Below are 12,549 nucleotides of genomic sequence, written 5' to 3' on the forward strand. Positions count from 1 at the left end.
ACATGACAAAGAGTTGCACTGTCAATTCTGAATACATTTTACTCATTTTCTCACATTGTCCATTCACCAATCTAATTAGCAGTGCAATTCAGCGGTTGGTTAGCATCACATCATTTGATCCAATGATCCATTTCTGTCTTGAAGCATCACAGTACTTTTGTTTTTTTCATTTTCCTTTCCAATAATATTGTTCCAATTTTCAGTAAATTAATGTAATTAAGTCTCTGCTCTCTACCTTTTACCTGGTTATGAAAGGAAGATATCAATCTTTTAGTCCTGTTTCAGAAGATGAGACTGAACTTTTACTTTAAAATCAAACTTTAAACAAACAATTGTGCTCTGCAAGGTTTTCTTACCTATCAGGAATGCCAAGTCTCTTGACGCTTCTGTAAACTGAAAGCGTATTTGCCACATGACGGTAGTTAAACCAGAAGCGAGAGGTACACACCTTTAAGTGTTAAAAAGAAATAAATGCATATTAAAAGGTGTAAGAAATGCATTCGGCATTAGTATGTATCAATAGATATTGATTGCTGAGACGTCAAGAACCTAGTCACCCAACAATCAGTGCCTAGCAACTGCAAGAAATCAATGCTGTAAATAGTATATACCTTCTCTGCAGAGAAAGCTTTTTCATATTTTGAAAATAAATGTTAATATATTGAGCCATAGAGAAAATTCTCATTTAAAGCTGGCTAAAGTTTTTTTTTTTTTTTAAAGTACTGTAGGGAATAATCCAGCGCTGGCAAGTGGATTAGCTAGTTTTAATATCGTCTCCATTTCAAATTTCTATGATTGACCTGTTGCAGTAAGGTACAAGCAAATAAATACAAGGTCCACATATAGGTAGAGGAGAACTTTTGCTGGGGTGTCTGGTTTTTAAGCAGTCAAATATAATACTAGAGTTGGGCCCCAGTCACAGAGTTTGAATACAATCTCTCAAACAATTTCCAACCAATGTGTCGGTTTGTTTAAATGTTAGTAAGCAACTACAAGGAAAGTGTCAGAAGTAACTTTCAGAAACTGATTAAGCAGCATTAATTGTTTTATACACATTACAGAGCCTTCGAACAGAAAACTAAGGCTATGTCTACACTAGCACTTTTGTCATTAAAACTTTTGTCCTTTTTTTGTGAAAACACACAACACCCCGACCAACATAAGTTTAACCGACAGACGCACCGTTTGGGCAGCATTGTGTCAGCAGGAGATGCTCTCCCACCAACATAACTACCATCACTCGTTGGGAGTGATTTAATTATGCTGAAAGTAGAGCTCTCCTCCGTCAGCATAGAGCAGCTACATGGGAGACTTCACAGCTGTGCCACTGTAAGGTCTCTAGTGCAGACATGGCCTAAAAGCTTCTGAGAAAGCAGCTTTCAGCTGTAGAGAGCAATATTAAAATCTGTAAGTGAGCTTCCTAAATAAAACGTGTTTCCTGCAATCCTCTGTAACAGAGGCATGAGAACTGAAAAATATACCATAAATCAGACAAATATTAAAATAATCACTTCTATTTAAAGATTTCACTTACTATTTTTACAAATTACATCTAAATAAAACATAACTCAGATGAGAAAAAAAGAACTATTTTCTGTACAGTCAGTAGCAGTTTTCCCTTTATAGCCAGTTCCTGCTATTTTTGTGGGTCCTTTGAACAGATGAGAAAAGATAAGACATTTTAAAATAGAAGAAAACAGCCACACAGAAGGGACAGGGAGGATTTGGGGGCGGGTATAGTACTTCAGATTCTTTTTTTTAAAAGTTGACTAGACGTAGACCAAGGTAAATGTTTTGTTTTGCATCATTTTTACTCAATCTGCTCATGAAAAATTAACAACTTAACTTTCAGTGAGAATCATAAGACCCCTACCTCTTGCCGTCCCCAGCTTCCTGGAAGGATTCCTGTCCTGCCTTGCTTGTTTTTAAGGCTAGGATTTTTTAAGGGGCATAATGGAGTTAGGCAGACAATTCCCAATGACAGTGAGTTAGGCTCTTAAATCACTTCAATGCTTTTGAATATTGTAACAGTTACTATGCTGGCTGGGTCTGTGTATGTTGCACATCCAACAACAGCCCCGAAAGAGTGTGGCTCCTGCCAGAGGGGGATCCAGGACATAATCCTGAGAGGAAGGGGTAGAGAGGGTGTCCTTCCTGCCCGGGGGGGAAGGCGAAGGGTTTTGGGTGTCAGTACAACCTCCAGCAGGAGGAGAGCTGCCTCTGTAACCTGTTTCACTATTAAAAAAAAACCCCAAAACACGGATTCTGTTATCCGCCTTGCTCATGCCTGCATCACAATTTCAGGACTCTGCCTGCTCGTGCCAACCCATGAGAGATGACCAGGTCATGCAACAATATTTTACCAAACATGCTTAAAGGTAAGCATATTTAATTGCTTTGTTGAATTATGACCCAGGCCCTTTCTGAACTGTGAACCTAAGGATCTAGCTTCTAACCAGGCTCAAGCTGTCTCCAGAACAACCAGTGAGAGCCATGAAAGTAGCTGCTGTTTAGCACAGAAAGTGTCCATGGAAGACTGACCAACACAAGACATTTTTTAAGGTTAAAGCTACTAGAACAATGCCAAGAAATCATTCATGATCAGATAGAAGAAATTGCCCAGCCTCAATTGAATAAGATCCTGCAATAAGTACACTTTAACAAAGTACACTATGCAGGAGGCAAGATACTCAGTTTAAAAAAAAATTTTTTAAAAAGGAGTATTTGAGAAAGAAGACATTCAATTAGGGGCATCTTTTGAAGAGATGATTTTAAGTTGCTTTTCTCTCTAAGCAAGAGAGAGAAAGCAGACTGTTAAGTAGGCCTTTGAATATCAAGCTCTTGACTTTTGATGATACAGTGATGAGCATAGTAGAAAGACTTAGTCAGATCACAACAAACTAGTAATAGTCTGCACTTCTATGGCATTTTCTTCTGTGGACCTCCAAGTGCTTTAGTTCATTTATTCTTATGCCTCAAAAGTGGCATCTTCACCCCCATTTCATAAATGGAGAAAATGAGGCATAGCTGGCATGAGAACAGAGCCTGAATTTCTGGGCAATTTGTGAGAGCAAGGAATACAGAGTCTGGCCACAAGGAACTTGCACAGGGTCACATAGAAAATCAGTGGCAAAGATAATAGGAAGCAGATCTCTTTGAACCTTCAGCACCAAGAACTTTCTACTTCTCTTACTATTACCAGTTTATATCAAGTATATTTCTCTGACCTAAGAAAATTGTATTTTAACTCTCTGCTTACTTTTAGCATTGAAATAGAAATAGGTATTTAATGTTAATAATTTTAAGTTTATGCATTAGGGAATAAGGGAATGATTATTATGATTTCAATTAATTATCTATTAGTCTTACTGAACTATCATTTTGGTAAATTTTAATACTTAGAAAACACTGATGTCTGACTGCTCACATAATATTTTAGAGCTGATCATTAGTCATTAAGCTCGGAAAGTCTGATTAAAAACTGATTATATAATATGATCTGAAGTTATCCACATAAAAAAGTAATACTAACAGTTCTTATCCTAAATAAGATTTTAGGTGATTAAAATAAAAAAGAAGAAAGTTTATTGTCAGAAGTTAGCAAGTGTAATAAAACAAAACAAGATCAGGAATGTTATATACCTTTCTAGTCAAGCAGATTTAAAAAGGAATAAGCAGCAACATGACTGTAATAATATATAGCATAATCATTTGTTTTCATTCTAGTTAGAACTTTAATTGTATGAGTGCTTCAAATGTGCATTAATATTTTGGATGCTTGTAATTAAGTTATGCCGGAGAGATAATAGTAACGTAGTATAGCAAACTAGCAGGGATAACTCAAAGTCCTGCTACTCACTTGACCTTGCAACTTGCTGCATATAGGCAGACTGCAATGGCACCAGAATGCAACAAATGCAGGATCGGTGTTTTATTTAAGAAGATTGTCTACAGAATGCTTACCAAAACTGCCCAGTTATTTGTATGCCCACTTCTAAAGAACTGTTCTGCTTGGTCCTGCAAGAGACAGAAAATATTGGAACACTTGTGTAGAAACAAACTTAGGAAAAAAACTACAATACACAGCTTTTTTGTTTTGTTTTGGTTGGTTCTACAAAAAATAAAATGTTAATGTCATATGGTATTAAAACTTAAAACCAGCTAAATAGAAGATATTACTTCTTCTGGTTTATAGTATCCCCCCTAATGCCAGAGAGAAGGATGCATTCTATATTAATTTTGCATTGTTGTGTCCACATGTTAAAATCAGACGTGATCTGATTCTCTCACAAATGCCTTCTCAATGCTTGGTATCACCTCAGGAAACACTTGGCTGGCAGTGAGAACAAAACCAGTGAAATTCAGATTTGTGGTGGTGATGGCAAGAGAGAGGCAGCAAACTAGGATAGGGAGATATGGAATGCAAAAGAAACATTGCCCATTGTCCAAAAGGGCAATATCTGACTGTGAAAGACTAATTATACCCAGAAACTTTCCATTTACAAGTGTCTAATCAGGTGTTAAATAGTGACTCCACATACCTGAACCCAGGCTAAAAAAAGATGGAAGGTGGTGTAAGCATTCAGAATCTATCCTGTGCTAAAGCAAGTGGAAGAAGAGAGCGGTGGTAGCCTCTGTTAATTTAATTTTTTTTTTTAAAGCCACAAACATTGTTCTGTTTTAGAGGACACACCTAGTAACAGGTGAAATGCTTCATCAGCCCTCAATCATTCCTTAAAGTGAAGACCCTTGGATGAGTTTTTCCTTTCACTGTCCCCACTCCCTTAAAAAAATAGCAGATTGGAAAATAAAATATCATGTACATTTAAATCAGATTTAAAATAAAGACCAGATTGTGTTGGACCTTCTAGTCTAGAAGCATAAGTACAATGATGGATAAACAACAACAGCTTTATGCAGCATTTGTAGCATGTTGGTCTCAGGATATTAGAGCTACAAGGTGGTGAGGTAAGTATCTTTTATTGGACCAATTTCTGTTGATGAAAGAAACTGTTGAGCTATATAGCACTCTTCTTTGCAGCTTTGAATGGTAACTTTAAAAGGTTCTAAAATTAATATTTAAAATGTTTCATCTTACTTCCATTAGCTATTTAGTCACATTTTATTAGTCTTGTTAACTGTGCATTATAGAAATCTTTTGACTGTAAAGTTACTTTCTGCTTTATCAAAATGTTAATATGAGAATCAGATTAGATTATAAACACCATATCTGGATTTAAAGTGTGCAGTATGTAAAAAGGTATAATTATTGAAACATGAAAAAGGCAAAGTTGTAATGATTCCTGATGAAGGGACAATATTTGATTTACAAAAACCATGAAGCTCTGAGAAATTCATGTGAAAAATATACAAATTGACCATAATATGTCTGGATTAATCACAAAAGTGAACAACAATATTATTTTTGTATGTTTAACCAAACAAGCACAGTTTACTGAAAAGTGAGAAACCCAACTGGCAGATAACTCAAAGGGATAAAAAACCTCTCTATATAATATTCCCTATTCAAAGAGAACTGGTGCATGGGAATGAAACTGAAAATTAATGTTGATGCATCTGAAATAGTTTATAATTTTTATGCAGTTTAAACAAAACGTGGTACATATACTTTAGAATCAGTTATTCCCGTCTTTATAAATGTAAGATGTACATTTACATAATTTGTTTATTTATTACTCTGAGAGTTGGTCAAATAGGAGCATTTCTAGGCTCATACAGGTCAGAAGAAAGCAAATAATGAAAAACAAGACAGCCCCGGATTACTTGACAGTGTTTGGGCTGGAAGGAGATGAGGGCAGTTCATGGCATCTAGACATTAGAAAGGAATTTTAGAGCAAGAAATAGGGAATCTCCACAAAAAAGATCCAGTCTCCCACGATGGATAAAGCAGGTCGGCAGAACAAGTCTCTCTCCCAACGCTGCAGGGGAGGAGGGGGGGGGCCGCAGAGGGTTTTCTCCCTCCCCTACACAGCAGCTGCCCCCGGTGACTCTGCGTGGAGTCAATGCAGGGGTAGGTCCATCGGCACAGCCCAGGCACCCCAACGGGGCAGGGGGCGGCGCTGGGCTGCCAGCCCCAAGCCGTGGCTTGGAACCTCCGGGGGCCTTTCCGAACGCGCTTCCCCCAGCTCCCCTACCTGGACCCCGCCGGTGGCCGCCGAGCCGCACCCGCAGCACGCCCAGAGCAGGGCGGCGACTGCGGGGAGCCAGCGGGGAGCAGACAGGCCAGCGGCCATAGGAACCGGCTCCAAATCACAACAGGAAGAAGAGAAGGACGCGCACGCACGTTACCCCGCCGTAAAGCAGCAGCTCCGGGCCGCCTGGGCAAGCCTCCTGCTGCATCGCCCCGCCTCCCGTCCGTCCCTCCCTCCTTCCGACCACGGCAGGCTGCAGCAGCGCGGAGAAGAGCCGGCGCGCTCGGTCTGTGCCGGCCGGGCCATGGGTGGTTTGGTTTTGCTGCGCGCTCTGCCCCCCGCCGCCAGATTCGGGTTTGGCAAACCCCCTTGTTGCGTTTATTCCCCAGCCCCGATCCAGATGCAAAACCAGGCCAGTGTGTTCCACCGCTCGTAGAGGCACGTGTTATAAACCATTCCGCAGCTGATTTAAACCCAGGCCTCCCCCATTAACTGCTGGGCAATCAACCCAGGTACTACCACCCTGGTTAGCGTTTGTTTGTTTGAAATCCGGTCTAGACACCGACAAAAGCACTGGGATCCCGGTCCAAGATTAGGGCTCCAGCCACTTCGGTAACACAAAATAAGTAATGGCTGGGGGAAGAGTGAACACACACACAGAGAACCATGACAGTGAAACAGGCACATATTGAAAAGCTCTTTTAAGCATTTGTGGTGCTTCACACACACACACAATTAAAACCATTCAGGTTGCAGGGTGAAGCACCCAGGAATTAGAAAATGCCATAGTTATGGGGTGGGATTCACATTTAGGCACTGCCAGTGTTGCTACACAACTTTTAGGGGCCCTACCATGGGAATTCACAGCCTTATTTGTGGGCAGCACCCAGGCTCCCTATTCAATGCCTGCGGAGAGTGGGGTGCCTACACACAGGATTCACAAAAGCCAGCAAACTGAGCAGAAAGCTACCTGAGGTTAGCCAGTAGGAAATGCTGAAAAAAAGCAGGTTGCCTAACTTCCTGCCCTGCAATGGAGGGAGGTGCCTATGTTCGCTTGGGATCCCTAACCACTCTTGCCTGGAATTAGACCTTTTTCAAGAAAAACAGAGACGATGCCACCCTAACAGCCCTTTGGTTAGAGCAGTGGTTCTCAGTCAGGGTACACGTACCCCTGTGGGTACACAGAGGTCTTCCAGGGGGTACTTCAGCTCCTCTAGATCAGTATTTCTCAACCCAGGGAGGTTGCAAGCGCAGAGCCAGTGTTAAGGGGTGGCAAGCAGGGCAATTGCCCAGAGCTCCATGAAACTATGTTCGAAACATGCTTCGGGCCTGGGCAGTGGGGCTTGGCCTTCAGACGCCAATGGGTTAGAGCATTCACCCACAGTGTGAGAAACCCAGGTTCAGTTCCCCCCTCTCTCTGTGGTGGAGACAGGATCTGCATTGGAGGTCTCTCCTCAGGTGAGTGCAGCAACCAGGAGGCTAAGGGTTATTCTAGGGCCTGGCTCCCTCAGTCTCTCCTGTTGAATTTGTTCCACGGTGTTTAAACAAACAAGTAATCAATGAGAGAACTGGAATGACCCTATACCCTGTGGTTAGGGCACTAACCTGGAAAATGAGAGATCCAGATTTCAGTCACCTGGTTCCAACAATGTTTAATTATTTATACACAGTGGAACAGGTTCAAAAGGAGAGATTGACACTCACACCCCAAAATAACCAATACAACAAAGTTTCGAACACTCCTGAGGTAGGAGACACAAATTCAAACCCCTTCTGTACACATTTGCTGCCCATATCGTGTAGGTTTAGGTGAGCTCTGAGCACACCTAACAGATCAGGCCCAGCAGGCAATATTAGGCAGGAAACCTTAACTGCCCAATCTTAACACTAGGCCAAAGAGCCCTAAATGCCCCGACTCTAACCAAAGGTCATGATGCCCTAATTACCCTAAGGTAGGCCAGGGAACTTTACTGAGACTCAGAGATTGGGATGCACCTATCGATAACGTGCCAAACAAAGTGAAGGCTATCATTGCCCAGAGGAGACTGTTTGGGTGGCTAATAGATACCAGAGAGCTGACACCCAGTTAACATCAGCAAATCTCTCTTGACGGGGTGGGGGAGGGCTGACAAAGTACCCCAGGAAGCATCACAGAGGCCTAACTTCCATAACTGTAGGACAAGGAGGCGTAACTGCCCTAACACGCCTGTCCCCACCCTAACCTTTGGCTGGGGAGGCCTAACTTCCTGAACTCTGACCCTATGCCTGGTCATACTAATTGCCCTAACACCAACCTTAGGTCAGCAAGCCCAACACACACCAGATTTTAGCAGGGGTAGACCTAACTGGTCCAACCCTGACATTAGGCCAAGGTAGCATAACTGCCCCAACACTAACCCTAGGTCAGGGAACCCCACTGATCCAAATTCTAACTGTCAGTGGAGGAGACCTGACTCCAGCTCTAGCACAGGGGAACTCATCCAGCCACAACCTTAACTCTATCACTGAGCCCTCAATCCCGGAATCCTTTTTATCTCATTCGCTTCACAAAAAACAAACTATTAAGCAGCTTTATTTTTGCTGATACTCCCTAGTTCCTTTTCCACAGTCTTGTCTTCTCTTTTTCCTACCCTTCTTATACTACTTTCTTGGTTTTATTGTCAGACTCGTAATTGCAGCCTGAGGCTCTGTAGGCATTCTCTAATCTTCTATTCCTTTTCAAATAATACAATAAATTAAAACATCTATGGTCAGTTACTACACTTTCAAAAGGAAAAGGAAGACCTGCAGTGAACACCTGCAAAAATTTTTTCTTAAGTCAATATTTGTAATGTTTTTTCACAGCCTCCTCATCACTCACTGAAATAGTTACACAGAGATTGTAAGAAGAAACAATGAAGCCAACCAGTGATGGATGATAAACTTACATGTCATGCCTGAATTTGACAGCAAGAGAGTTTCTTTTCCTTTGTGAATTGTCTATTCTGTTGGCCGAATTTGAGATCTTTCTGGGAGTTCTGGGGAAAGTGTCTTTCATCTCTTTAAGAGGGTATTCTAAAGCTCCTTTACCTGGACCCGATTCTTTTGTATGAAGCCAAGTGGATCAAATGAAAGATATGTTAAATTTTTATGTCTAAGAAATATACTGTTATTCTCCATCCTTAAAAAGGATCGTTTAAGGGTTCATTAACAGACAGCATGCCTAGTGCTAGCATCATATAAAGAATAAATGTAGATTTTCTCTTTTTCCATTCAGACTGTCAAAGTATACACTGCCAAAAAAATTTTAAAAAGAAAAGAAAGTGCTCTGGATATTTCCCACTTTATATTGCTTGAGGTTTTTTATCTTTTGTAGATAAAAACAGATACAATACAGATTTGAGAATGCTAGAAATGTCTGGTGATTGATCTTTACCTTCAGATGCATTTGTGCAAGTCCTTCTGGGCAGTGAGGGGCTTATCTCATTTCCTACACCAACAAATCCTGGCAACATTGCACTCTACCCTGATCCAACATCTTCCACCACAACCAACAACCATGAAAACATTAACTTGATGCTTCTGCTAAAGCAATCAAATAATTAAAGATGTTGACATTTAAACTAGCCTAATTAATTGTTATACTTAACATTTCATTTAAATTAATGTAGTAAGTATTTTAGACTGTTTGCAAATATCACTACAACTGGTTTATATACAGTTCATATTTTGAACGTTTCTTCACAACCATGAAGGTTAAAGATTTAGAATAACCTCTTAAAAAAGAACCTACCTGATTTAGGAACCTAAGGCCCATTTTCGATAGTGACTTAGGCATGGAGCTGTGAGAATAACTTTTTTTTAGGTCAGTGGCCAACAAAAATATCAGGTGGGAAAAAAGAATAATTTTGGGTAGAAGGAAACATTGTTTCATTTTCAAGAATTTTAAAAATAAAATGGACATCAAATTTAAAAAAGAAAACTTGTTTTTCAGTTGTGTGGATTGCCAACCAGAATCATATCTGATCGGGGCAAACAATTCACTTCCCAGTTCTGGTGTGAACTCTTCATGTCCTCGGCCTTCACAATCCACAGACAAGCAAGTAAATCAAATCCTGAATAAATACCTTCCATGCTTCCTTAACTATTGCCAAGGTGACTGGGTCACTCTCTTGCCATCTGCCAAATTTGCTTATAACAATTACATCTACACCTCCATCCAATACAGTCCCTTTTACTCCAACTATGGTTTTTACCCTCATCTCCATTTAGTCACACCTGCAGACTCACAAGTTTCTTCTGCAACAGACCTCATTACCCATCTTCATTAAGTTCCCCAGAAATGTACAGAGCATCTGGAGGCTGCCAGTGAAACATATAAATGCCATGCTGACCAAGACTTCCAGGTTTCACCAATACTAAGAGTGGGTGGTAAGATCTGGGTCTGCTAAACATCTCAGATCCTCCTGCCCATCTGACAATTAGAGCGTCAATACCTGGGTCCATTTGAGATTGGTGAACAAGTCCATCCAGCAGCATTCCAGTGCCAGCTGCCTGAATTCCTGAAAGCCCATTCAGTTTTTCACATGGCCCTCTTAAAGCCCTAAAAAGATAATCCTTTTCCTGGCTGCTCTGCTCTATTGCCTCTCCTCCCCAGAGATCCCGGGTCATGAAGAATACAAAGTCCAAGAAATCCTGGATTCTAAGCGAATCAGAGGTGAACTTTAGTACCTGGTGGACTAGAAGGACTACAGCCCAGAAGAACCGTCTTGGGAACAAGAAGGGAGTGTCCATGCCCTGGAGTTCATACCCGCCTTTCACCAGACGAACCCAGAAACACTGGGCTCTTGAGAGGATAATACTGTCAGGGAGTCAGCTGCAGCAGGGTCAATTTCTTAGCAACTCACTGGAAATAGTTAATCCTGGCAGGAGGCTGCCTGATTGACTGCACTTCCTGATTGGTGGAGGGGCAGAGCTAAGCTACTACTTAACACAGCAGCATCCACAGCTTGCTGGCTGCTCAATTAGGCTGACACAGCAGCTGTGCTTGATCAGATTTCCTATGCCTGCGCCGATTCCCCTCCAGCTGTTGTACCCATTCCAGTTCCTGCTATCTCTATTCTTCAGGCCTCAACTCTGACCCCCAGTTCCACTTCCCAACCACACCTCCAGCTCACCCACTAGCTCTGGCATTTGTCTTCTGATCCCCGGCTGTGACCCTTGACTTTATTCTCAGCTACATTGCTGGTTGTCCTGGGGCCCTGGTTCTCAACCCTGGCACAGCTCTAACCTCCAGGCCTATCCACCTGTATGGCTCTGACCTCCCATCACAGTCATGCTCCTGACAGTTGAATTCACCAATTTACTTTGTCGAGTAATGCTTCTTGTGAAACCAGGTGTTCATAACGACAAGCTCATGAGACATAAAATTGTCAAAGAAATTTGCCATTGTGATTGAAGGTATCCAGGGTAACAGGTCCACTAACGTTTTCTCCATGCTGCACACAAATCAACAGTAGCATCAAAGTCACCAGGGAGAGTGAGGATGTCATGATTTGAGACTGTTGAAAGACAAAAGCTGACTTGATTGTAGAACTCTGTCTGGTCTTCATTAGAAACTACATTGGGTGGAACATAGCAAAGAATACTTTTCCAGCCTTATGCTGGAGCTGTGTTCTAAGTAAAACAGCAGGATAAGCCTGGACTGTCTTCTGTTCTTTGCTTTTCTTTTCATTAGAGCCCAAGGCACTCAGGCTTAAGAACTCATCCCCCTTCACAGAGGCTATTTATTTTGCCAAGTACAGATAGTCTCTTTACCTCTCCAGAGGTTCTTCAGTAGCTTTCTGGTAAGCCCCCCAGCTCTGTACAGTGAAGGAGCTCTGAGTACCACCTGAGCCCACCTCCACTGGGCTTGGATCCTCTCTTTTAAAAGAGCTGCACCTCTCCAGGTGCAACAGGCCTCACAGCAGTCCCAGGGTGGGTCTGATTATGTCCAGAGGGGATCTTTAACCCTTTCCTGACCAAGGTGGGAACCTGTCCAACCACATGCCCTCAATCTTTTTAAAATGAGAACTCAGGTGCTAGAGTGCAATTATGTCACAGTTTCTGTGGGTACATAGCCACATAACAACCATTGTCGGTGCTACAGTAGTTTTTCTGCCACAGCTGCTTATAGTCTGTCTTGTATTTTTTAATTGTAACCATGAATCATTTAAGCTTCAAGATGCCTTTGCAATTGCCAAGTACTTTATCAACTATAAATAGGGTTTTATAAAGCATTTGTAAGAAGAACCTACTTTCCTTTGGCCCAGCTTAGTTAAAAAAAGGTGGAAGTGGAGGCTGGAGGGCTAATGAGTGGCTTAGGGCATTCTTAATGAAATGCAGAGCCTACTACATTTCTGGTTCAGATCCAGACCAG

The 12,549-nt window shown here is 41.7% G+C and overlaps 1 protein-coding gene across 4 annotated transcripts in view; it reads right to left on the reverse strand.

The window, feature by feature from the left end:
• Positions 1 to 11,698, reverse strand: part of PIGK (phosphatidylinositol glycan anchor biosynthesis class K) — a 106,566-nt gene extending 94,868 nt beyond the window's left edge. Inside the window, exons 1-3 of one of the 4 annotated variants that reach the window (XM_067563417.1) lie at positions 11,618 to 11,698; positions 3,964 to 4,017; positions 357 to 448 (exon numbers count right to left, since the gene is read on the reverse strand). In XM_067563417.1, coding sequence (XP_067419518.1) covers positions 357 to 448; positions 3,964 to 4,017; positions 11,618 to 11,683 — 212 coding nt within the window. In that variant the 5' untranslated portion in view covers positions 11,684 to 11,698. Of the gene's footprint in view, positions 1 to 356; positions 449 to 3,963; positions 4,018 to 6,155; positions 6,359 to 10,627; positions 10,721 to 10,862; positions 11,554 to 11,617 lie in introns of those variants that run through there. The other 3 variants (XM_067563420.1, XM_067563419.1, XM_067563418.1) reach the window with 3 other exon arrangements.
• Between the last annotated feature and the right edge of the window lie 851 nt (positions 11,699 to 12,549).

The sequence above is a fragment of the Emydura macquarii genome, unplaced genomic scaffold (genome assembly GCF_026122565.2).
Source record: "Emydura macquarii macquarii isolate MOO-44397 ecotype Brisbane River unplaced genomic scaffold, CSIRO-AGI_Emac_v2 contig_2481, whole genome shotgun sequence".
Lineage (NCBI taxonomy): Eukaryota > Metazoa > Chordata > Testudines > Chelidae > Emydura > Emydura macquarii.